Below are 24,881 nucleotides of genomic sequence, written 5' to 3'. Positions count from 1 at the left end.
AATTTTAAGTGGGCACCTAAGAAGCATTATTATTATAGAGGCACTCTGAGTTTTGTGACCGTCAAAGGGCATTATTACTTTCTAGGGGCAAAATGTGGACACACTTGCACTTGCACAGGGCATTAATATTTTCTAACGAACAATTTTACCATCTGGAGGACACAAAGGAGGCATTTTACATTGTAAGGGGCACAGTGGTAGGCATTATTATGTGGGCATTCAGATGAGCCCTGTTATTGTGCCAAACAGCAGGTGCAGAAATAGGACACAAAGGGCAGCAGAGGCTGAGCATTGGGATTTTTTTTTAGTAACTACGTGGTCATCTACTGAGGTTCCCCTATACCCACAATTAGGGTGAGACACCACAGTTGTAATCAGTGTTGCCTGGCTAGGGGCTTACTCAGCTGTTTCGTCCCCCCTGAGCTGATCCCCTTAGCTACGCCTCTGCTGCTGTGTTATTTTTACTGCAGAATGAACGCTGTAAAGAGAAAACACGAAAAAGAATGACATGATTACAATTTTTTCACTATTTCACTCCTCTTAGAATTGTTTCCCCTTTTTTTAGTGCATGATACATTAAAATCAATGGTGTCAATCTAAACTGCAACCCGCACTACAAAAATAAAAAAAGTTATGGCTCTTGGAAGAAGGTGAGTAAAAAACTGAAACCACAAAAAGTAGAAAATTGGCCCTAGGGGTAAAGAGTCGTTAATTCTGAAAATCAGTGGTGGTCTCTACTGAGGAGATTCACCAGTTTTGATATGCTGAAGCAATAATCTGAAAAGGCAGGTTTTCTAAAAGAAACGACAAGTGTAGCAATGTGGACACTGAGCTTTAAAGTTTAACTGAAGTGTAAACAGCCAACAGTCCTGAACTGGAGGGTGATTGAGATCTTCCAGCAATAGGGTTTCCGACCATAAACGTATTCACATCTTGCTGGAAATGAAGACCTATTTATTATTATTTCTGTTGGGCTTTTTCCTTGAGAAGATCCATGTGGCCACTTCCAGGTAATATATAATACAATTATTATCACATACACTGTGCCAAACTATATAGTATAATGGAAGTCACTGTTGAGGGAATCTAAATATATAAATATATATTTAAGTTCACATTGTCTACATTTTGACCCCCAAGGTTAAAGAAACAAAATTAGAATCTGTCAGGTAGCAACCACCACACAAGTAAAAATACTTATCTGACGTAGCGTATTGGTATGAATAATATTTCAGAATGAATAATATTGCAGAATATGGTGCCTGGTGTGAATACAACAATTTTCAGCATACAAAGTACAAGAACAATCTCTATCCAGCTAATGTGCCAGGGTGGCATTTTTTGAGACTTCAAGTGTAAAGCAAGCTAATTGACTTAAAGGGGCTGCCCATTTTAAAATGTTATTGACTTATAAAGGTTATTGACCTATAAATAACAATCACAACTGCTGCCCACCTTCCCTAAGTCCAGCACTGCCTCTCTGTTGCTGCTATGGTCTTTGTTGACAGGCTGCAGTGGTGACATCATGCGGAGAGTGCACATCATTGCTGAAATAGATGGTACAAACAGCTGAGACTAGTAATTGACTGCATTGCCCACTGGGCTGTAGTTGTGACATCACTGCTGCAGACTGTCAAAAAAGATCAGCCCAGCAACGGAGAGACAGAGCTGGATCTGGGGAGAGTCAATAACAGCTCTATTTTCTACCTTATAGGTCTGTAACTCTATGGAAAAATTCGGTTTTAAAATTGTCAATGCCTTCAATGCTGGTCTGGATTACCAACCGTGCAATAACCATAAATAATTCAGAAGCAGTACAATATATGGGACAGTTGTTTCTAATAAAACATTACATATGTATTTGCGAAGTTGTTAATTTTTTTATAGATTAAGGCCCAGATTCATCAAAGTGATTGCCCTACAATTCTTTTGAAAATTGATTTGAAAAGTTCCAAAATGTTGAAAGTTTTGGCATATTTATGGAAATTTTGCGCAAATCCACCAAAATGGGGCAGGGCATGATGCCACGGCTCATCTAACTCATGGTGACCTGTGGTGTACATAACGCTAGAAGTCTTACGCCAGTCTGTGACTGGAGTGAGATTTTGGGCGAGGCACATAGAAGTGCATGCCACTTGCAAAACACTAATGAGTCATTCAGTGGTGTGCGCCTCGTAATGAATCAGAAATAGTGATGAGCGAGTATACTCGTTGCTCGGGTTTTCCCGAACACGCTCGGGTGGCCTCCGAGTATTTGTTAGTGCTCGGAGATTTAGCTTTCGTTGACACAGCTTCATGATTTACAGCTGCTAGCCAGCCTGAGTACATGTGGGGGTTGCCTGGTTGCTAGGGAATTCCCACATGTAATCAAGCTGTCTAGTAGCCGCAAATCATGCAGCTGCGGCAAGGAAAACTAAATCTCCGAGTGGTCACAAATACTCACCCGAGCGTGCTCGGGAAAACCCGAGCAACGAGTATACTCGCTCATCACTAATCAGAAGCATTTAACTCTGGCATGCCCCTGTGATGTTCATGCCGATCTTGATGAATCTGGGCATAAATTTTTATGTACAGAAAAAAATTAAATGGTTGCCTAGCCATTATAGCTCATGAGCTAATTTAAAAATTCTCCACTTACACTAGTTTTCATGTCACAAATGTCCTTGGCATATAAATACATTTAGTGATAGAGATTCTCAAATATAGTATATATGTAACACATTGTGTGTGTGAAATGGGCCACAATGAAAAAAGGCATTGCTTGTCATACAACAGACTAAGATGCCAATAACCATCCAAACCTATATAGAAAAGAAATACCAAATGTACTAATCAATATGAAAACTGGATACTAAATAAATCCCAGAAGAAAGTATCCAACATAACAAATATCACATATATAAATTTTTATTAAGTAACAATTAAAAACATGATTGTACAACACAATAAAAAAATCATGCGTAGCATAATTAGAACAAGAATAATAAAAACATGATGGTAATAAAGTAAGGGGGCAAAGTACGCCGCCCAGCCAGCACGAGTTTTTAATTATAAAAAGTCATCCACATTGATAACCAAGGTAGCAATGGTAATGCTGCCCACAATAATCATTCAATATACAAGTATATATATATATATATATTTGTTTATACAAAATATCAAAAGTGAGAACTAGAAGTAAAAGTGCATAGTGCATAGTATATAGTATGATGATGATTGAATGTGGGCAACAACGACCAAAAGAAAATGGGATGAGGCAAATCAATACATAATGAAATACTGACAGCACACACCGCCCCCTCACTGCACTCCAACACGCGTTTCGCTACCGCTTCGTCAGGGGCGCCGCTTGAAAGATCTTCGTGCCATTTCCGCGCAGCTACGCCCACGAAGGGTGCAGGCACAGCAGTGACCTCCCATTTTAGTGCCATTCTCTGCCACTTCAGCTGCCATTTTAGTAATATCAGTCCTCTGTAAATTTGTAGTGACATCCAGGTTTCTGGTCACCTCCAGGGCATCAGTTCCTCCTGAAGTCTCGGCTTTAATCACATTCACTATGGTTACAGTCTTTTCCCTCTTTTCCTCTGATTTGGCTTCACCGCCATATGGGGCAGCGAGATCCTGCCGATAACGCCAAGTGTAGGAAACCGGGGCCAGGGCTGCTGTCATGGCCGACAGTAACCCCTGTATCATCCCCTGGCACCTCCCAGCACAAGATCATGTTTTCTTCTCTGAGTACCTCAGTGCTGCTTCTCTGTGTCATCTGGGATCTCCCGGCATGACAGTGTATTCTCTACAGTCGACACCGCAAATAAAGAGTCACAGTGAGGCTTCACTTTAACTTCAACTTCTTTACTAAATACAACATTATCCAGGACACAGTCAATCATAACAATTGGCAACGCTTTCCCTTGCTTCTTCTCTCTGCCGCGAAGACTGTCCCCAGGACGGTTCGTTTCCTCCATTCCCTCAGTGTCCTCAATGCCCAGAATTTCCACTTCTCATGGGGGTATTCTCTGCCGTTTTGCCCCGGTCCTTAGAATAGCAGCCCAGGCAAAAATCTGTCACATCTTGGATACCTTGCTCCCGTTCTACTTAGTCTTCTTCCGTAGCACTGCAGTTCCACTTATACTGCACCTCTATCTCTGGTGTCACTGTGCTTCATTCTGTACTCTGGCCCCCTGGATAGTGACTGCTGGGCCCACTCTTCTGACAAACCTTGCGGGGCACGGTGTGCCTTGGGCTAGCCAGCCCTATGTTCCACATGGGCACCCAGGCCCCAACAGCCTAAACCTGGGAAAACCTCACTACTTATCCCACTGTGTCCCTCCTACAATTAACTATTACTATCCCACTAATAATGAATGCCCCCATCTAGTTGCCAACTTAGGGTACTACTCCCCCTAGCACTATATGTAATGAACGGCCCGGGGTACTCTCCCTATCATCAATAACGGTGCAAAACATGTAGCCAATAATATAATACAGTTCAGGTGTAGCAATACTCTTATGCATGGCTGGTAATACACTTGTACGTGTAGCAGTACCAGAAAATACGGTGTGATAATACATCAGATCGTGTAGCAGTATCACATTAAGTAAAACATCTTGAAAAATCAATATCACACCCCCTACATATGACAGATTTGTTGACCAGTGGGCTGGAGTATAATATGCTAAATTCATAATGAGGTGTGTGGCTCTTAATGAATTTGGTGCATTTTTTCAGCTGATGGGCACCAGCGCAAGAGATGAACGCTGTGTGCCATCAATGCTAAAGTCACAGCTGTGGTAGTTAGGCTTGGCTGGATTGTCACATGAATGATGTATATGCAGCACCCCAGGTGACCGGTTGCTGCAGTGATGTTGCTTTTCCTTCGGGGAAGGTGATGTCATGCTCAGAGGCAATGGACTTCTCTCACCAGGTATGGCGCGCACATGCAACACATTCTGAATCCAGGCCAGGAGGGGGAGCTAAAGACCCAGATTCAGGGAAGCTTCCCTAGGCTTTATGTGTCCTGACCTGGAGGAGGAGCTAGTTAGTTGTTCAGAGACACTGAAGGAGAAGGAAGTCTGGAACTGAGTGCAGACAGAGAGGCCTGGCAGCCATGAGGGAGCTGAGGCCTCTGGAAGGACAGATAACCTGGAAGGGTTGGATGTGGAGTAGCCAGAAGGGAAGGAGCACAGAAGAGGAACAGAGCTCAGAGGGGAACTGTGACAGTGCACCCTCAGAGCTGAAGCGCAGTAGCCGGTAACCGGGAGCCTGAGGCTTTTGTGGGACTCTAGGACACAGAGCAGAACCGGAGGGCACAACACTACACGTTAACTGCCCGCACCACACCTGAGACGCAGCAGCACCTGAGGAGCCCGGGGCATGATAGAGTCCCTGTAAAAAGGCTCAAGCTGCCTGTCATGCAGGTACTTGTCTCAGGACAGGGGGAAAACTGGAGGACTCTGTAGGAAGCTTCAGGCAGCAGGGACCTCACCTTTAACAGCGCTAGTTGGAAAGGCTCACGGACCTATACTGGAGAAGGGAACCCTCTATTGCCTCTGAGCCGGCCAGACCACCATCAGTCGTGCCTGGTACCCTGGACTGTGGCCAGCAACCTACAGTAAACCAGGTAAAGACTTACAACGTGCCTCATCTATTTATTCGTCGGCTCATAATATCTTTGCCACACACCGTAGGACCCCTGGGGACGCCGCTTCAATTGAGGGAAGTGTAACATCTGTGCTGCCGCAACATCCCCCAGGGGACCCCTTTAATGCAGCGTCGGTCCAACTACTGACTGAACTCCACAGGTGGCGTCACGACAAACTTTGAACATTTTCCCCTTTAACGTTGAGGCCCAGGGCCACGGACCGGGTTGCAGCCACCATGACATCCCCCTTGCGACCGGACCCGGTACCGAGTACCCCACTGCCCTGTGGGCGACTCATATACCTGGTGATATGATATGTATGAGAATGCCACAGCTTATTCCCTACAAAGCATTTTACTATGATGGCAACTTGGCATTGCTGCTTAACCCCTTTACCCCCAAAGGTGGTTTGCATGTTAATGACCAGGTCAATTTTTTACAGTGACCACTGTACTTTTATGAGATAATAACTCTGGAATGCTTGCATGCATGCCAGTGATTCTGACAATGTTTTCTCGTGACATATTGTACTTCATGATAGTGGTAAAATTTCTTTGATATTACTTGGGTGAAAAAAATGGAAATTTGGTGAACAGTTTGAAAATTTCGCAATTTTCCAACTTTGAATTTTCATGCCCTTAAATCAAGGAGATATGTCACACAAAATACTTAATAAGTAACATTTCCCACATGTCTACTTTACATCAGCACAATTTTGGAACCAACATTTTTTTTGTTAGGGAGTTATAAGGGTTAAAAGTTGACCAGCAATTTCTCATTTTTACAACACCATTTGTTTTTAGGGACCACATCTCGTTTTAAGTCATTTTGAGGGGTCTCTATGATAGAAAATACCTAAAAGTGACACCATTCTAAAAACTGCACCCTTCAAGGTGCTCATAACCACATTCAAGAAGTTTATTAACACTTCGGGTGCTTCACACAAATTTTTGGAATGTTTAAAAAAAATGAACATTTAACTTTTTTCACAAAAAATTTAATTCAGATCCAATTTGTTTTATTTTACCAAGTGTAACAGGAGAAATTGGACCACAAAAGTTGTTGTACAATTTGTCCTGAGTATGCTGATACCCCATATGTGGGGGTAAACCACTGTTTGGGCGCATGGCAGAGCTCGGAAGGGAAGGAGCACCGTTTGACTATTTCAATGCAGAATTGGCTGGAATTCAGATCAGACGGCATGTCGCGTTTGGAGAGCCCCTGATGTGCCTAAACAGTGGAAACCCCCCACAAGTGACACCATTTTGGAAAGTAGACCCCCTAAGGAACTTATCTAGATGTGTGGTGAGCACTTTGAACCCTCAAGTGCTTCACAGTTTATAATGTAGAGCCGTAAAAATAAAAAATCATATTTTTTTACAAAAATTTTCTTTTCGCTCCCAATAATTTATTTTCCCAAGGGTAACAGGAGAAATTGGATGCCAAAAGTTGCTGTGCAATTTGTCCTGAGTATGCTGATACCCCATATGTTTGGGTGCATGGCAGAGCTCAAAAGGGAAGGAGCACTGTTTGACTTTTTCAACACAGAATTGGCTGGAATTGAGATTAGATGCCATTTCATGTTTGGAGAGTCCCTGATGTGCCTAAACAGTGGAAACCCCCCAATTATAACTCCAACCCTAACCCTAACACCCCTAACCATAATGCCAACCTTAACCCTAATCCCAACCGCAACCATAATCCTAACGTTAGCTCCAACCCTAACCCTAGCTTTAGCCCCAACCATAATCCTAACTTTAGCCCCAACCCTAACCTTAACTTTAGCCCCAACCCTAACCCTAACTTTGGCCCCAACCCTAACACTAACTTTAGCCCCAACCCTAACCCTAAGTTTAGCCCCAACCCTAACTTTAGCCCCAACCCTAACCCTAACTTTAGCCCTAACCCTAACCCTAATGGGAAAATGAAAATAAATACTTTTTTTATTTTATTATTTTTCCCTAACTAAGGGGGTGATAAAGGGGGTTTGATTTACTATTTATAGCAGGTTTTTATCACGGGTTTTTATGTTTGGCAGCTGTCACACACTAAAAGACACTTTTTGTTGCAAAAAAATTGCTTTTGCATCACCACATTTTGAGAGCTATAATTTTTCCATATTTTGGCCCACAGAGTCATGTGAGGTCTTGTTTTTTGCGGGACGAGTTGATGTTTTTATTGGTATAGTTTTCGGGCACATGACATTTTTTGATTGCTTTCTATTCCAATTTTTGTGAGGAAGATTTAACAAAAACCAGCAATTCATGAATTTCTTTTTTTTGGAGGGGGGGGGGGCGCTTATACCGTTCCGCGTGTGGTAGAATTGATAAAGCAGTTTTATTTGACAGCGATACCTCATTTATATTTTTTGATGTTTTGGCACTTTTATGCAATAAAAACTATTTTATATAAAAAATAATTATTTTTGCATCGCTTTATTTTGAGAGCTATAGCTTTTTTATTTTTCTGGTGATGGAGCTATATGGCACCTTTTTTTTTTGCGGGAGAAGATGACGTTTTCAGTGGTGCCACGTTTATTTATATCCATCTTTTTGATCGTGTGTTATTACACTTTTGTTTAGCAGTATGATGATAAAGCATTTTTTTTGCCTTGTTTTTTATTTTTTTTAATGGTGTCCACTAAAGGGGTTAACTCGTGGGACAGTTTTATAGGTTGGGTCACTACGGACGCGGTGATACTAAATATGTGTACTTTTATTGTTTAGATTTTTTTTATTCAAATATTTATTTTTTGATGGAATAAATATTGATTTGTTTTATTTTTTATTATTTTTTTTACAATTATTATAATTTTTTTTTTATTCATTCCTACTTTTACACTTTGTCCCACTATGGGACACTCATTTTGTGCAGGCTGATCGCTTCTATAGCATGCAGATCTGCATGCTATAAAAGCTGTCAGCGCTGCAGTTTCTATTACACTGACCTGAGAGACTTCCTGGTCATCACTACGCATGACAGGAAGTCTCTCAGGTCTGGAGACCTGGATGTCATCATGACATCTCCATGGCAGCGATCGGGACCCCGCTTCGGCTCCGGAACGCTGCGATCATGTTTGATTGCAGTGTTACGGGGGTTAAAGTGCCGGGTGTCAGCTGTGAGAATCATCTGACACCCAGCCGCGATCAGCCGCGCTCCCCCCATGAGCACGGCTGATCGCCTATGACGTACTATTCCGTCCATGGATGAACCATATACAAAAAAGGAGTTCAGGTCCAAATTAGTATGTAAAAATATCAATTTTATTAATCTTAAATACTAATAACAATCATTATAAAATACCATATACTTAACATTACATGCTCAGCAAGGGAAAGCACCAAGCCCCCTGACGAAGCCAACGCGAAACGCGCATTGGGGCTGTGCTGTGTGACCATCCGCTGCCTGCTATATGGGTAAGGAAACGTGCCAGGTGTACTATATCATGCTGATGTTAGATAAATAATGATACTTGATCCTGGGTCTCTTTTCCTTGTCCCATCAAATATGATAATAGCACTAAGCACTTTATTTATGTTATGGCAGTGAGCAGTAGGTCATACAGGTCTGGCACTGTTGGTGCTTTCCCTTGCTGAGCATGTAATGTTAAGTATATGGCATTTTATAATGATTGTTATTAGTATTTAAGATTAATAAAATTGATATTTTTACATACTAATTTGGACCTGAACTCCTTTTTTGTATATGGTTCATGCTTTGAGTATGGAGTGTCCTATTATGACTTGGTGGCCTAGTGTTCATTATTCATCTATGATATGATGAACGAACATAGGAGCTGGATTGTATCCATTATGGGATTTAGTTATATTCCGTCCATGGGAATTAAGTCCCAGGTCACATGGATGGAATACTACGTACAATGCCAGAAAGGGGTTAAAAAAAGACATATACATGTGGAATAAACCAAAAGAAGCCAAACGAGCTATCACAGTAGCATGAGAATAGAAACTAAACTTATCTAAACATTAGATGAAGATTATGTAACTTCAGGAGCTAATTTTAGTCTGGGGGGGGGGGGGTTGCAAATTGACTCACTCTGCTTCTCTCAGGACCAGACCGTGCAGCTGAATGTATTTCTATGTCCCGAGTGTTGGCGGCAGTGCCAGGTATTCATGTGCGAGTTTCTCACATTGAACTCGCATGTGTGACCCCCGGCCTTAAAGAGGTAGTCACAGGAATATTTTCCATTTACGTTTTCAACTGGTTTATTAAAAAGTACTCCATAAATCAGTGCAAGGTTAGGTAAAAGAAAAAAAAGGCCATTCTGGCATAATGGGAAAAACAAAATAGTGTACAGTCCAGTCTGTGTGGCTGCGGGGATCTGCCCGCTCAGGGAAAAAAAACACATAGTTAAGTTCTCTTTAACAGGTGCACAGCCCTGGAGATTTCCTTTCCAGACACACTGAACACTGAATGAGTCCTAAGGCTCCACATTTACCTTCTGGACCGCACCCTGGGGGTTGAGCTATACTGAACAGCCTCCCACCCACTCTTCAGCTGTTCACAAAAACCCAGCCCTTAATATGGCCGGTGAAACCCTCTCAGCGCATAGTGTGTTGGAGCATTTTTACACTTTCATATCACTAAGGCTAACATCCTTAGTTACACATATCTCCCCTCCAGTATATTACCAGGGACCTTTCCACAGGGGCAATCACAAAGTACTGGCCCACAAGTTGGTGTGCCCCATATTTAAAAACATCTCAGAAAAAAAGACACAGTCCTACCAACACCGGGTCAGATTACCAATGCACTAGCATTGAACTACCAAATTCAATACCAAAAGCACCAAATTCAGTCTCTACATAGAAACAGGATGCAGCAGCAGACCCCATTATAAAGGTGGGGCAGCACAGGTGCAAAACACTGATGCAGACATTCCATTTCATGGAGGGGGTGTCTGTGTAGTATTAAACATGCCCCCAGAGGGAGCTTTCATAGGACCCCAGTCACACAGATACGTGGGATGAACAGTGTCTGGCTTACAGGATATTGATGACCCCAATACTATTAGATCAGGTGGGCTGTCCAGCATTATATAAGTGCACCCCAAAAGAACAGACAACCCAGTACACCCAACCAACACTAAAGGGCCTGACTGCTTCTTGCATAAAAATTGAAAAATATTTAAGATGAATACATTGCATGGGGTATTGGTCACCTTAGCCCCACTATACATCAGTAGATATAAATAATAAATCAGTAGATGACCTTGTGACCGTTCACAGCAGCTAGATTGGCCCGTGGAAGGAGCTTATGCCAGCCTCAGTCCACCCCTGCACATGATGGTATATGGACTGCACTTCAGGTTTGCAATACAGTGTCAATGTATGAACTAAAAAAAACGCACAGGATTCTAGTTTCAAATCTGCCATAAACGTCACATTTATGGGGTAGAAAATGGTGCATATGTGTGCATCACATTTTAATTGTGTTGTGCAATGCAGTGCTTGCGTTTATCTCATGGCGAATGCTTTTTATTTTGCTCTAAAATGTGTCTTGTGCAAATGTGCTTTTTTATGTGTTTTGTTTGATCCAAAAAGTGTATGCAACACTGACTATTCCAAAATAGAGTTGACAATAGGTTGACAGGTCAGATCTGGCATACACTGTGGAAGGAGTTTGCAACAATGTGAAATGTTGTACAATGACAAAGATCTTTAGAAATATCCTGGTTTAGGGAAAGAGGGAAAAAAAGAGACAAGTGCGGCGCTTCCTCTGAGCGTAATACATTTTTACCAACAGTAAAAAAAATTATTTTAGTTGTGGTTATGCTCACCTTCTATCGGTAAGAAATGCACGTTGAGGTTCTCAAGGAATCAATTCTTTAAGCAACTCTTCTCCATATGTTGTATAATCCAATAACGTGTGCAGCTCACTTTGGAGAACTATGTGTTGATCCTGCTTCGGATCCACATTTGCTTGGAGTTTATTTTCTTTTTGAACAATGACAAAGGTGCATCATGTGAAGTATAGTGCAACATTTCCATTATTAGGGATATATGGAGCATGAAGCTGCACATACAATGAACACAGGCTTCACACCTTTGTTGGAATATTTATTTACAAGCTTTGTTGCATAAAAAGTAGATGTCTGTAACTACTACTTTGAAAAGAAAAAAAAGTGAACTGCACCAGAATGGTCTTATTCACACTTTGCATTTAATGCCGGATCCTTTAAGGAAACTGAATGTATACACAGCATATACAACTGGTGTTCACTGTTCAGTGCTCAGCAAAGAAAAAACATTACTATAGTCAACAGAACCCATTGAAACAATTTACGCAAAAGGCCATCGTCCACCCTTGCACTCCCCGCATGCCTCCTAAGCCTGCATGTCCTCATCATTTTTGTCGCACAGATGAACCCCTTAGTGACAGAGCCAAATTTTTTAAATCTGACCATTGTCACTTTTTGTGGTAATAACTCATGAAATCTTCAACTTATCCCAGTAATTTTGATACTGTTTTTTCGTGACACATTATACTTTATGATAATGGTAAATTTAGATCGATATGTTTTGTGTTTATTTATAAAAAAATCAGAAATTTGACAAAATTGCAAAAATATAGCAATTTTCAATCTTTGAATGATTATCCCTTTAATCCAGATGGTCATACCATACCAAACCATTAATAAATAACATTTCCCTAATGCCTTCTTTACATCAGCACCATTTGTAAAATGTTATTTTATTGTGTTAGCATTTCAGAAGGTTTAAAAATGTAGCAGCAATTTTTCTTTTTCCAAGGAAATTTACAAAATAATTTTTTAGGGACCTATCCAGGTTTGAAGTGACTTTGGGGGTCCTATATATTGAACCCCCCCAAAAGTGATACCATTCTAAAAACAGCACCCCTTGACATATTGAAAACTGCTGTCAGGTAGTTTTTTAACCGTTCAGGTGATTTTCAGGAATTAATGTAAAGTGACACAACAGGAATGAAAAAGTGCATTTTTGCCATCTAAATGTTGCTAACGTCTGAACATGTTACTATAGCCGGCAGATTCTAAGGCCGCTATTTACTCATGAAGTGCCATGGCAGCCATCAGGACCACACAAACATGATCTCTGGGTACAGATGAGGTTAAATAAGAAGCCCCCACACTCTGTTAACCATTTATATGATATAGTCACTATTGACAGCAGCATTTAAAGGGTTAAACAGAGATGGACGGTGCCAACACTGACTGTAGCTAATGCTGCAAGTTGTCAGCTATAGTGTACAGCCAACAGCTGCTGGATTGTCACCTGTATGGGGATGCTATTCTCTTATATCTCAGGTCAGTAAAAAGACGCATTGGTGGTCATTAAGGGGTTTTAAATAAAACAACTTTGATATCCTTCTCAACATGGTGAGTGCAGCAAGCCTTTCTTTTTTTGTATTGACTATTACTACTACTGTTTTTAATCATTATTAATAAAATATTATTTTTTATCATCTATTTACTTGTTAAATTTTGGTGACTCACACCTCTCTTTCTATATGATTTTCATTCATGAGGTGTAGAACCATTTCTTTAGTCCTTCATTTCGTGTTTTATTGTTGCATTTCACATGTGATGCTACATTTTGCTATAAGATTTGTTACATGTAGGCTGTACAAAGCCAGCCTTCATGTTGCTTGTGCTTCTGTGAGTAGCCTACGTGGCGTAAACGTGCTTGCTACCATGGGTTCCAGCATCTCTGAGCTTGTCTCCTACTGCGCACATCTGGGACATCATCATTAAACAATTGCAAAAGAGAGCTGCCAACAGTGGCTCTTGATGATTTCCTTGCCCAAGTGCATTCAGCGTGGCAGAACATTCCGCAGAAAACTATTACTAACCTAATTGATGGTAGCCAAAGCATGGAAGTGCATGGATTTCTGTACATGGTGCTTATACTCCATGCTGAATAAATCAAGATGTTTTAAAAAATTTGTTTCCATTTCTTTAGCATTTGCACATCATTAACATGTCTACCAAGCTTGTGATTTCCATAATTCCATGACTCCAACTTCTTGGTGCTGCAATTTCAATGTTGAGGAGCGTATATGTAAACATTTTGGGCCCCATACATACTGCATCTGTGCCTTTTTTCCATTTGTGCGTTATTCTTCCTTTAATTTGTGCCTTTTTTTATGTGTTCAGTAGGGATGAGTGAGCACTAAAATGCTCAGATGCTCGTTACTAGTGTTGAGCGATACCGTCCGATACTTGAAAGTATCGGTATCGGAAAGTATCGGCCGATACCGGCAAAGTATCGGATCTAATCCGATACCGATACCCGATACCAATACAAGTCAATGGGACTCAAGTATCGGACGGTATCCCTGATGGTTCCCAGGGTCTGAAGGAGAGGAAACTCTCCTTCAGGCCCTGGGATCCATATTAATGTGTAAAAGAAAGAATTAAAATAAAAAATATTGCTATACTCACCTCTCCGACGCAGCCTGGACCTTACCGAGGGAACCGGCAGCGTTCTTTGCTTAAAATGCGTGCGTTTACTGCCTTCCGTGACGTCACGGCTTGTGATTGGTCGCGTGCCGCCCATGTGGCCGCGACGCGACCAATCACAGCAAGCCGTGACGTAATTTTCAGGTGATGAATGCCTAATTCTAGGCATTCAGGATTTGAAAATTACGTTACGGCTTGTGATTGGTCGCGTCGCGGTCACATGGGCGACGCGACCAATCACAAGCCATGACGTCACGGGAGGCAGGAAACGCACGCATTTTAAAATTACGTCACGGCTTGTGATTGGTTGCGTGCCGCCCATGTGACCGCGACGCGACCAATCACAGCAAGCCGTGACGTAATTTCAGGTCCTGAATGCCTAATTCTGAAAATAGTGACCTGGATGGAAAAATTGGAAGGAGAACAGCATGGGAAGACCCCTGGAAGCACTTCTGACTCTAAGATTGCTGCTGAGAACAATGGTGTCACACTTTTACTCCACTTTAAGGACTGACAATTAAACATTCAAAATTGAAAACAAATTGGTGTTTACAGGAAAAAAATGTTAAGAAACATTCTTTCCTGAATAATGACTTGTACATAAGGCAGAATTTAAAAAGGATTTTTAAAAAAATAAAAACTTAAGTAAACCAAAGTTATTTTTTTAAAAAAATGGAAATTTCAGTGTAATTTATGAAGGAAGCAAAAATCTGATGGAAGAATGGAAGAGGAACTCAGATACACCCTGTATTAGACATAAAAGAGGGCTTCATACACATTCTGTTCAAACTGTCATGTATTGGTGCTCTTAGACTCATAAAGGATATGCTGTCCAAAACCTGACAAAAATTCCAAGCAGGGTCATCCATACACTCTTCAAGTTACCAGCTATAGTGCCTCATTCAAATATTGTGAATAAAGTATAGCTGTTGTACTCTTACACTCATAAATGCTCTGCACACAGTGCAAAGCCTGCCAAAAATTACAAGCAGGGTCATCTGTACCTCCTTGAAGGCATCAACTAATATTGAGAACAAAGTCTAGTTGTGGTACTCCTATGCTCATAAAAGCTCTGCATACTATGTAAAGCCTGCCAAAAATTAAAATCCGGGTCATCCATACACTATTGAAGGCACCAACTGGAGTGCCTCATTCAAATATTGTGAACAAAGTGTAGTTGTGGTTGTTGTGAATTTGGATTCTGGGCTCCCCCGGTGGCTACTGGTGGAATTGAACTGGTGTTGTCATCTTCTCTGTTCACCTGTTCCCATCAAGATGTGGGAGTCGCTATATAACCTTGCTGCTCTGTTAGTTGCTTGCCGGTCAACAATGTTATCAGAAGCCTCTCTGTGCTTGTTCCTGCTCCTAGACAACTACTAGATAAGTTGGACTCTTGTCCATGTTTGTTTTTGCATTTTTGTTCCAGTTCACAGCTGAAGTTTCGTTACTGTGTCTGGAAAGCTCTTGTGAACAGGAATTGCCACTCTGGTGTTATGAGTTAATGCCAGAGTTTTAAAGTAATTTCTGGATGGTGTTTTGATAGGGTTTTCAGCTGACCATGAAAGTGTCCTTTCTGTCTTCTGCTATGTAGTAAGTGGACCTCAAATTTGCTAAACCTATTTTCATACTACGTTTGTTATTTCATCTTTATTCACCGCCAATACATGTGGGGGGCCTCTGTCTCCTTTCGGGGTATTTCTCTAGAGGTGAGCTAGGACTAATATTTTCCTCTGCTAGCATTATTTAGTCCTCCGGCTGGTGCTGGGCATCTAGAATCAACGTAGGCATGCTACCCGGCCACTGCTAGTTGGGCGTTAGGTTTAGTTCATGGTCAGCTCAGTTCCCATCTTCCAAGAGCTAGTTCCTATATATGCTGATGCTATGTTCTCTTGCCATTGAGAACATGACAGTTTGACCGGCCAGCTAAAGGGTTAAAATCCTTGGCTGAGAAAGGAGAGAAATAAGAAGTCTGCTGAGAATTTTTATTTTTTTTTTTCCTTCTAATCTTTGAATGGCTCTGTGTCCACCTGTTTGTAATGGATCTTCAGAGTGTAACTGCAGGTTTGAATAATCTCGCCACGAAGGTACAAAATTTGCAAGACTTTGTTTGTCATGCACCTGTATCTGAGCCGAGAATTCCTTTGCCGGAATTTTTCTCGGGGAATAGATCTGGGTTTCAGAATTTTCGAAATAATTGCAAATTATTTTTGTCCCTGAAATTTCGCTCTGCCAGAGACCCTGCACAGCAGGTCAGGATTGTGATTTCCTTGCTCCGGGGCGACCCTCAAGACTGGGCTTTTTCATTGACACCAGGGGATCCTGCGTTGCTCAATGTGGATGCGTTTTTTCTGGCCTTGGGGTTGCTTTATGACGAACCTCATTTGGAGCTTCAGGCAGAAAAAACTTTGATGTCCCTATCTCAGGGGCAAGATGAAGCGGAAATTTACTGTCAAAGATTCCGTAAATGGTCTGTGCTTACTCAGTGGAATGAGTGCGCCCTGGCGGCGACTTTCAGAGAGGGTCTCTCTGATGCCATTAAGGATGTCATGGTGGGGTTCCCTGTGCCTGCGGGTCTGAATGAGTCCATGACAATGGCTATTCAGATCGATAGGCGTTTGCGGGAGCGCAAACCAGTGCACCATCTGGCGGTGTCCACTGAGAAGTCGCCAGAGAGTATGCAGTGTGATAGAATTCTGTCCCGAAGCGAGCGGCAGAATTTTAGACGGAAAAATGGGTTGTGTTTCTATTGTGGTGATTCTACTCATGTTATATCAGCATGCTCTAAGCGCACTAAAAAGCTTGATAAATCTGTTTCCATTTGCACCTTACCGTCTAAGTTTATTCTATCTGTGACCCTGATTTGCTCCTTGTCATCTATTACCACGGACGCCTATGTCGACTCTGGCGCCGCTTTGAGTCTTATGGATTGGTCCTTTGCCAAACGCTGTGGGTATGATTTAGAGCCTTTGGAGACTCTTATTCCTCTGAAGGGGATTGACTCCACCCCATTGGCTAATAATAAACCACAATACTGGACACAAGTAACTATGCGTATTAATCCGGATCACCAGGAGATTATTCGCTTTCTGGTGCTGCATAATCTACATGATGATTTGGTGCTAGGATTGCCTTGGCTGCAATCTCACAACCCAGTCCTCGACTGGAAAGCTATGTCTGTGTTGAGCTGGGGATGTAAGGGGGCTCATGGGGATGTACCTGTGGTTTCCATTTCATCATCTATTCCCTCTGAAATTCCTGAGTTCCTGTCCGACTATCGTGACGTCTTTGAAGAATCCAAGCTTGGTTCATTACCTCCGCACCGAGAGTGCGATTGTGCCATAGATTTAATCCCGGGTAGTAAATACCCAAAGGGTCGTTTATTTAATCTGTCTGTGCCTGAACATGCTGCTATGCGAGAATATATAAAGGAGTCCTTGGAAAAGGGACATATTCGTCCATCGTCATCTCCCTTAGGAGCCGGTTTTTTCTTTGTGTCAAAAAAAGACGGCTCTTTGAGACCATGTATCGATTATCGGCTTTTGAATAAAATCACTGTAAGATATCAATACCCATTGCCGTTGCTGACTGATTTGTTTGCTCGCATAAAGGGGGCCAAGTGGTTCTCTAAGATTGACCTTCGTGGGGCGTATAATTTGGTGCGAATCAGGCAGGGGGATGAGTGGAAAACCGCATTTAATACGCCCGAGGGCCACTTTGAGTATTTAGTGATGCCTTTTGGTCTTTCAAATGCTCCGTCAGTTTTCCAGTCCTTTATGCATGATATTTTTCGCGATTATTTGGATAAATTTATGATTGTGTATCTGGATGATATTCTGATTTTTTCGGATGACTGGGACTCTCATGTCCAGCAAGTCAGGAGGGTTTTCCAGGTTTTGCGTTCTAATTCTTTGTGTGTGAAGGGTTCTAAGTGTGTTTTTGGGGTACAGAGGATTTCCTTTTTGGGATATATTTTTTCTCCCTCTTCCATTGAAATGGATCCTGTCAAGGTTCAAGCTATTTGTGATTGGACGCAGCCCTCTTCTCTTAAGAGTCTTCAGAAATTTTTGGGCTTTGCTAACTTTTATCGTCGATTTATTGCTGGTTTTTCGGATATTGCTAAGCCATTGACCGATTTGACTAAGAAGGGTGCTGATGTTGCTGATTGGTCCCCTGACGCTGTGGAGGCCTTTCGGGAGCTTAAGCGCCGTTTTTCCTCTGCCCCTGTGTTGCGTCAGCCTGATGTTGCTCTACCTTTTCAGGTTGAGGTCGACGCTTCTGAGATCGGAGCTGGGGCAGTGTTGTCGCAGAAAAGTTCTGACTGCTCCGTGATGAGGCCTTGTGCCTTCTTTTCCCGTAAATTTTCGCCCGCTGAGCGGAATTATGATGTTGGGAATCGGGAGCTTTTGGCCATGAAGTGGGCTTTTGAGGAGTGGCGCCATTGGCTTGAGGGGGCCAGACATCAGGTGGTGGTATTGACTGACCACAAAAACTTGATTTATCTTGAGACCGCCAGGCGCCTGAATCCTAGACAGGCGCGCTGGTCATTATTTTTCTCTCGGTTTAATTTTGTGGTGTCATACCTACCGGGTTCTAAGAATGTTAAGGCGGATGCCCTTTCTAGGAGTTTTGAGCCTGACTCGCCTGGTAACTCTGAGCCCACAGGTATCCTTAAGGATGGAGTGGTATTGTCAGCCGTTTCTCCAGACCTGCGGCGGGCCTTGCAGGAGTTTCAGGCGGATAGACCGGATCGTTGCCCACCTGATAAACTGTTTGTTCCTGATGATTGGACCAGTAGAGTCATCTCTGAGGTTCATTCTTCTGCGTTGGCAGGTCATCCTGGCATTTTTGGTACCAGGGATTTGGTGGCAAGGTCCTTCTGGTGGCCTTCCCTGTCACGAGATGTGCGAGGCTTTGTGCAGTCTTGTGACGTTTGTGCTCGGGCCAAGCCTTGTTGCTCTCGGGCTAGTGGATTATTGTTGCCCTTGCCTATTCCTAAGAGGCCTTGGACGCACATCTCGATGGATTTTATTTCAGATCTGCCTGTTTCTCAGAAGATGTCTGTCATCTGGGTGGTGTGTGACCGTTTCTCTAAGATGGTCCATTTGGTTCCTCTGCCCAAGTTGCCTTCTTCTTCCGAGTTGGTTCCTCTGTTTTTTCAAAATGTTGTTCGTTTGCATGGTATTCCTGAGAATATCATTTCTGACAGAGGGACCCAATTCGTGTCTAGATTTTGGCGGGCATTCTGTGCTAGGATGGGCATAGATTTATCTTTTTCGTCCGCTTTCCATCCTCAGACGAATGGCCAGACCGAGCGGACTAATCAGACCCTGGAGACATATCTGAGGTGTTTTGTGTCTGCTGACCAGGATGATTGGGTTGCTTTTTTGCCATTGGCGGAGTTCGCTCTCAATAATCGGGCCAGCTCTGCCACTTTGGTGTCCCCGTTTTTCTGTAATTCGGGGTTTCATCCTCGATTTTCCTCTGGTCAGATGGAAACTTCGGATTGTCCTGGAGTGGATGCTGTGGTGGAGAGATTGCATCAGATCTGGGGGCAGGTGGTGGACAATTTGAAGTTGTCCCAGGAGAAGACTCAGCTTTTTGCCAACCGCCACCGTCGTGTTGGTCCTCGGCTTTGTGTTGGGGATTTGGTGTGGTTGTCTTCTCGTTTTGTCCCTATGAGGGTCTCTTCTCCTAAGTTTAAGCCTCGGTTCATCGGCCCGTATAAGATATTGGAGATTCTTAACCCTGTTTCCTTCCGTTTGGACCTCCCTGCATCCTTTTCTATTCATAACGTTTTTCATCGGTCATTATTGCGCAGGTATGAGGTACCGGTTGTGCCTTCCGTTGAGCCTCCTGCTCCGGTGTTGGTTGAGGGTGAGTTGGAGTACGTTGTGGAGAAAATCTTGGACTCTCGTGTTTCCAGACGGAGACTCCAGTATCTGGTCAAGTGGAAGGGATACGGCCAGGAGGATAATTCTTGGGTGAATGCATCTGATGTTCATGCCTCTGATCTGGTTCGTGCCTTTCATAGGGCCCATCCTGATCGCCCTGGTGGTTCTGGTGAGGGTTCGGTGCCCCCTCCTTAAGGGGGGGGTACTGTTGTGAATTTGGATTCTGGGCTCCCCCGGTGGCTACTGGTGGAATTGAACTGGTGTTGTCATCTTCTCTGTTCACCTGTTCCCATCAAGATGTGGGAGTCGCTATATAACCTTGCTGCTCTGTTAGTTGCTTGCCGGTCAACAATGTTATCAGAAGCCTCTCTGTGCTTGTTCCTGCTCCTAGACAACTACTAGATAAGTTGGACTCTTGTCCATGTTTGTTTTTGCATTTTTGTTCCAGTTCACAGCTGAAGTTTCGTTACTGTGTCTGGAAAGCTCTTGTGAACAGGAATTGCCACTCTGGTGTTGTGAGTTAATGCCAGAGTTTTAAAGTAATTTCTGGATGGTGTTTTGATAGGGTTTTCAGCTGACCATGAAAGTGTCCTTTCTGTCTTCTGCTATGTAGTAAGTGGACCTCAAATTTGCTAAACCTATTTTCATACTACGTTTGTTATTTCATCTTTATTCACCGCCAATACATGTGGGGGGCCTCTGTCTCCTTTCGGGGTATTTCTCTAGAGGTGAGCTAGGACTAATATTTTCCTCTGCTAGCATTATTTAGTCCTCCGGCTGGTGCTGGGCATCTAGAATCAACGTAGGCATGCTACCCGGCCACTGCTAGTTGGGCGTTAGGTTTAGTTCATGGTCAGCTCAGTTCCCATCTTCCAAGAGCTAGTTCCTATATATGCTGATGCTATGTTCTCTTGCCATTGAGAACATGACATGTGGTACTCTTACACTTATAAAGGCTCTGCATACAGTGCAAAGCCTGCAAAAAATTACAAACAGGGCCATCCAAACAAACTTGGCACCAACTAGATTGCCTCATTCAAATATTAAGAAATTATAGTTGTGGTACTTCTACACTCATAAAAGCTCTGCACACAGTGCAAAGCCAGAAAAAAATTCTAAGGAGGATCATCCATACACCCTTGAAGGCACCAACTGGAGTGTCTCATTAAAAAAATATGAAAGTGTAGTTGTGGTACTTCTACACTCATAAAGGCTCTGCACACATTACAAAGCCAGAAAAAAAATCCAAGAAGGGTCATCTATACACTCTTGAAGGCAACAACTGGAAAGCCTCATTCAAATGTTGAAGATTAAAAACACTTTATGTGCTGCTGTCATTTGGTGGTGTGGAAAAGTTGGGGCTAATCCAGGCTTTGTTGATTTTAATCAGAGAGAGCCTGTCAGCATTTTCTGTTGTCAGGCAAAAGCTTCTGTCTGTTATGACTCCCCTGGTGGCACTAAAAGCCCACTCCGACAAAACGATAGTGGAAGGGCAGCACATTAACTCCAAGACATAGGACAGTTCATGCCAGGTGCCCAGCTTTGAGACCCAATAGCCGAAGGTCACAGAGGAATTAGGGAGTGTGATTTTTTTTGGCTAGATATTGCCTCTGCTGAACCTTGTGTGTGTCTCCCTCACCTCTCCTCCTTGATTAGGCAAGGAAGCTTGCCCCCTGCCACTAGCGTTGTCTGATGGGAATTTTTTCAACATATTTTCCACAATGGCTTTCTTTTATAGCATCATTTTAGTAGACCTCTCCACCTCAGGAAGGAGAGATGCAAGGTTCTCCTTCTAGCCTGGGTCTAGCAGGGTGACCAACCAGTACTCTTATTTGCCCAAGATGAATATAACGTGAGGGTCATGGGAAAGGCAGCGGTATTGGCCATATGTGAAAGCCAACAATGACAACTCTCTGCTCCGCTCTCTTCCTCCTCATTCCCCTCCTCAGCCCATAGGAGACGGGACCAAGCTTGTGTGGGTACTAGCCTCTGTTGGGCTAGCAACCAACTCCTGTTCCTCCTCCTCAGCCTCCATCTCCTCATTGTTACCCAGTCTCCTGTCTTCCTCCATCTGCAACTGGTCAGCTTGCAAAACGTCTGTGTTTAATTGTCAGCAGCGACTGTTTAAGTAAGTACAATTGTTGTGCTGATTATGGCGTCATTGCCGCTCACGATCTTTGTGGAGTCCTCAAAATCTTGGAGAACCAAACAAATGTCACATATCCATGCCCACTCTTCAGTTGTTATGTGCAGAGTTAGACAAGAATACAGACAGTGTGTTGGAGCTGGCATTCCACAACTGGCCCCTGCTGCTCACAAAGCCTTGCCAGCGTGTACAGTGTGGAGTTCCAGTGCATGGTGATGTTGCACACCAGTCGCTGAGCTGGCATTTGCATGTGCTGCTGTAGCACTGTCAGAGAGATTGCTGCTGTAGCTGACTTATGGAAATGGGCGCTGACCCTGTGTACTTTGACAAGAAGCTCTGCCAAATCTGGGTAGGTTTTCAGAAACCGCTTAACTACTAAGTTGAGCACATGGACCAAGCATGGAACGTTTGTGCACTTGCCAAGTTTAACAGCCGCTACCAGGTTACGGCCATTATCACACACAACCATGCCTGGTTGTAGGTTAAGCGGCGAGAGCCCGATATCTATCTGGTCTGTTATTCCTTTCAGTAACTCTGCCGTGGTGTGCAGTTTGTCTCCTAGAAAATTAGCTTCAGAATCTGTTGCTGCCTTGTTGAGGCAGTGCTGCAGAGCTTCCAGCTTCCGTGTGATGTGGATGACATGCTCTGAGATAACACATCAGAGATGGAGGATGAGGAGGAGGAGAAGGAGGGGGTGCAGGAATTGGTATAGGAGGTTGATGAAACCCTGATAGAAGTATGACCAGCAATCCTTGACCTTGGTAGCCCATGTGCCATGCCATGGTGGGACTCAGCCCCAGCCTCCACAATGTTCATCTAGTGTGTTGACAAGGAAATGTAGCTTCCCTGGCCACAAGTGCTTGTCACTGTGTTAGTTGTTAAGTGTACAATCCCAGTAACTGCGTTGGTAATGACACAGGTGGTGTTCCTGGACACATGTTGATACAGGCGGGGACCGAGTACCGAGGGATGGCTGCCGCCATGAGTTGGCAGAAATCCTCCATGTCTACAAGCCTAAATGGCGACATTTCCAAGGCAAGCTGCCTGTAAATTTGCTCGTTTAGAGTTTGGGTCTGTGGATGCATGGCTGGCAACTTTGTTTTTCAGTCCATGGCCTGGGGTAGGGACAGCTGAATGCTTCGCTGGGACTTGGAAATGCTTGATCATGGTGCCCCAGAACGTGAAAGGACAGATGCAGGGGGAGGTATTTGCGCCAGTGTCATGGACAGGGGATTGGCAAACACCTAGCACAGAGGAAGAGGCAGTGGTGTAACCAACTGGCACCAATTGTTGACCCAGGCTTTCAGCCAACTTAGTAGGGTGCTGAGATGACATGTGCCATTTCATGCTGGTGGTGGTTAGGCTCTTAGTGTTCAGGCCTCTGCAGATCTTGGCATGGCACAGGTTGCAAATGACCTTTTTTTGTCTCAGAACACTCTTTAAAAAACTCCCAGACTGGTGAACACCTAACTTTTTGATGGAGAAATTCACATGTGTCTGTCAATGCTCTGCAGATCAGTTGCCTGCTTTCTCCCACTGGTCACCACACTGCCTCTTCCTGCCTGTTTCGGTGCTGCCTATCCATCCCCCTCAGTGCTGATGGCCTCGCTCTACAAGACAGCTTCCCAGGTTGGGTTAGTGACTTTGTCATCCATCACCTTGTCTTCCACTCCCCGGTCCTTCTGACTTAGTGACTTAAGAACAACCTGCCATATTGGTAACTTTGTCTCATCATCATCTACCTCTTTAGACAAAATTTGCCATTCGCCATGGTCATCTTCTTGTGACTGTGGCTGCCCTAAGTTTTGTGCATCACTAAAAAGCATGTCCTTCTGTCCCTCTTATATATAGTGTATCAGGAGAAATTGCAAAAAATATTTTGGGGTCCATTTTCTACTTTTATCCTTGTGAAAGTACAAAATTTTGTGGTAAAAAAAACATTTTAGTGGGAAAAATGTGATTTTTTTTTTTATTATTCAACATTATACATTTCTGTGAAGCACCTAGGGGTTCAAGGTGCTCACCACACATATACGGTAGATAAGTTCCCTGAGGGGTGAAATTTCCAAAATGGTGTCACTTGTCGGGGTTTCCACTGTTTAGGTACATCGGGGGTTCTCCAAACGCAACATGATATCCGCTAATTATTAAAGCAAATTTTGCATTCAAAAAGTCAAATGGCGCTTCTTCCCTTCCTAGCCCTGCTATGCATCCAAACAGTGGTTTTCCACCACATATGGTGTATCTGCATGCTCAGGAGAAATTGATCAACAAATTGTATGGTCGATTATCTCCTGTTACCCTTGTAAAAGTTAAAAAAAAAAGAGTCTAAATGAACATTTTTGTGAAAAAAAAGGTTAAATGTTCATTTTTTCTTCCACATTCCATTAATTCCTGTGAAGCACCTGAAAAGTTAATAATTTTCTTGAATGTGGTTTTGAGCACCTTGAGGAGTGCAGTTTTTAGAGTGGTTTCACTTTTGGGTATTTTCTGTCATATAGGCCCCTCAAAGTCACTTCAAATGTGATGTGGTCCCTAAGAAATGGTTTTGTAAATTTTGTTGTAAAAAATAGAAATCTTTAGTCAACTTTTAACCCTTATAACTTCGTAACAAAAAAATGTTTTAAAAATTGTTCTGATGTAAAGTAGACATGTGGGAACTGTTATTTACTAACTAGCTTGTGTGGCTTGACTCTCTGATTAAGGGCATAAAAATAAAAAAATTTGACAATTGCAAAATT

General features: G+C 43.0%; 1 protein-coding gene across 1 annotated transcript in view; it reads left to right on the top strand.

Annotated features, from left to right (window-relative positions):
* Window positions 1–847: 847 nt before the first annotated feature.
* CPB2 (carboxypeptidase B2) overlaps window positions 848–24,881 on the top strand; it is a 66,644-nt gene continuing 42,610 nt past the window's right edge. The window contains exon 1 of the mRNA XM_077299735.1: window positions 848–1,010. Within this exon, the coding sequence (XP_077155850.1) occupies window positions 943–1,010 (68 nt within the window). The 5' untranslated portion in view covers window positions 848–942. The remainder of the gene's footprint in view (window positions 1,011–24,881) is intronic.

The sequence above is a fragment of the Ranitomeya variabilis genome, chromosome 3 (assembly GCF_051348905.1).
Source record: "Ranitomeya variabilis isolate aRanVar5 chromosome 3, aRanVar5.hap1, whole genome shotgun sequence".
In the NCBI taxonomy this organism is placed as follows: Eukaryota; Metazoa; Chordata; class Amphibia; order Anura; family Dendrobatidae; genus Ranitomeya; species Ranitomeya variabilis.
This window is presented reverse-complemented; position numbering and strand designations above follow the sequence as displayed.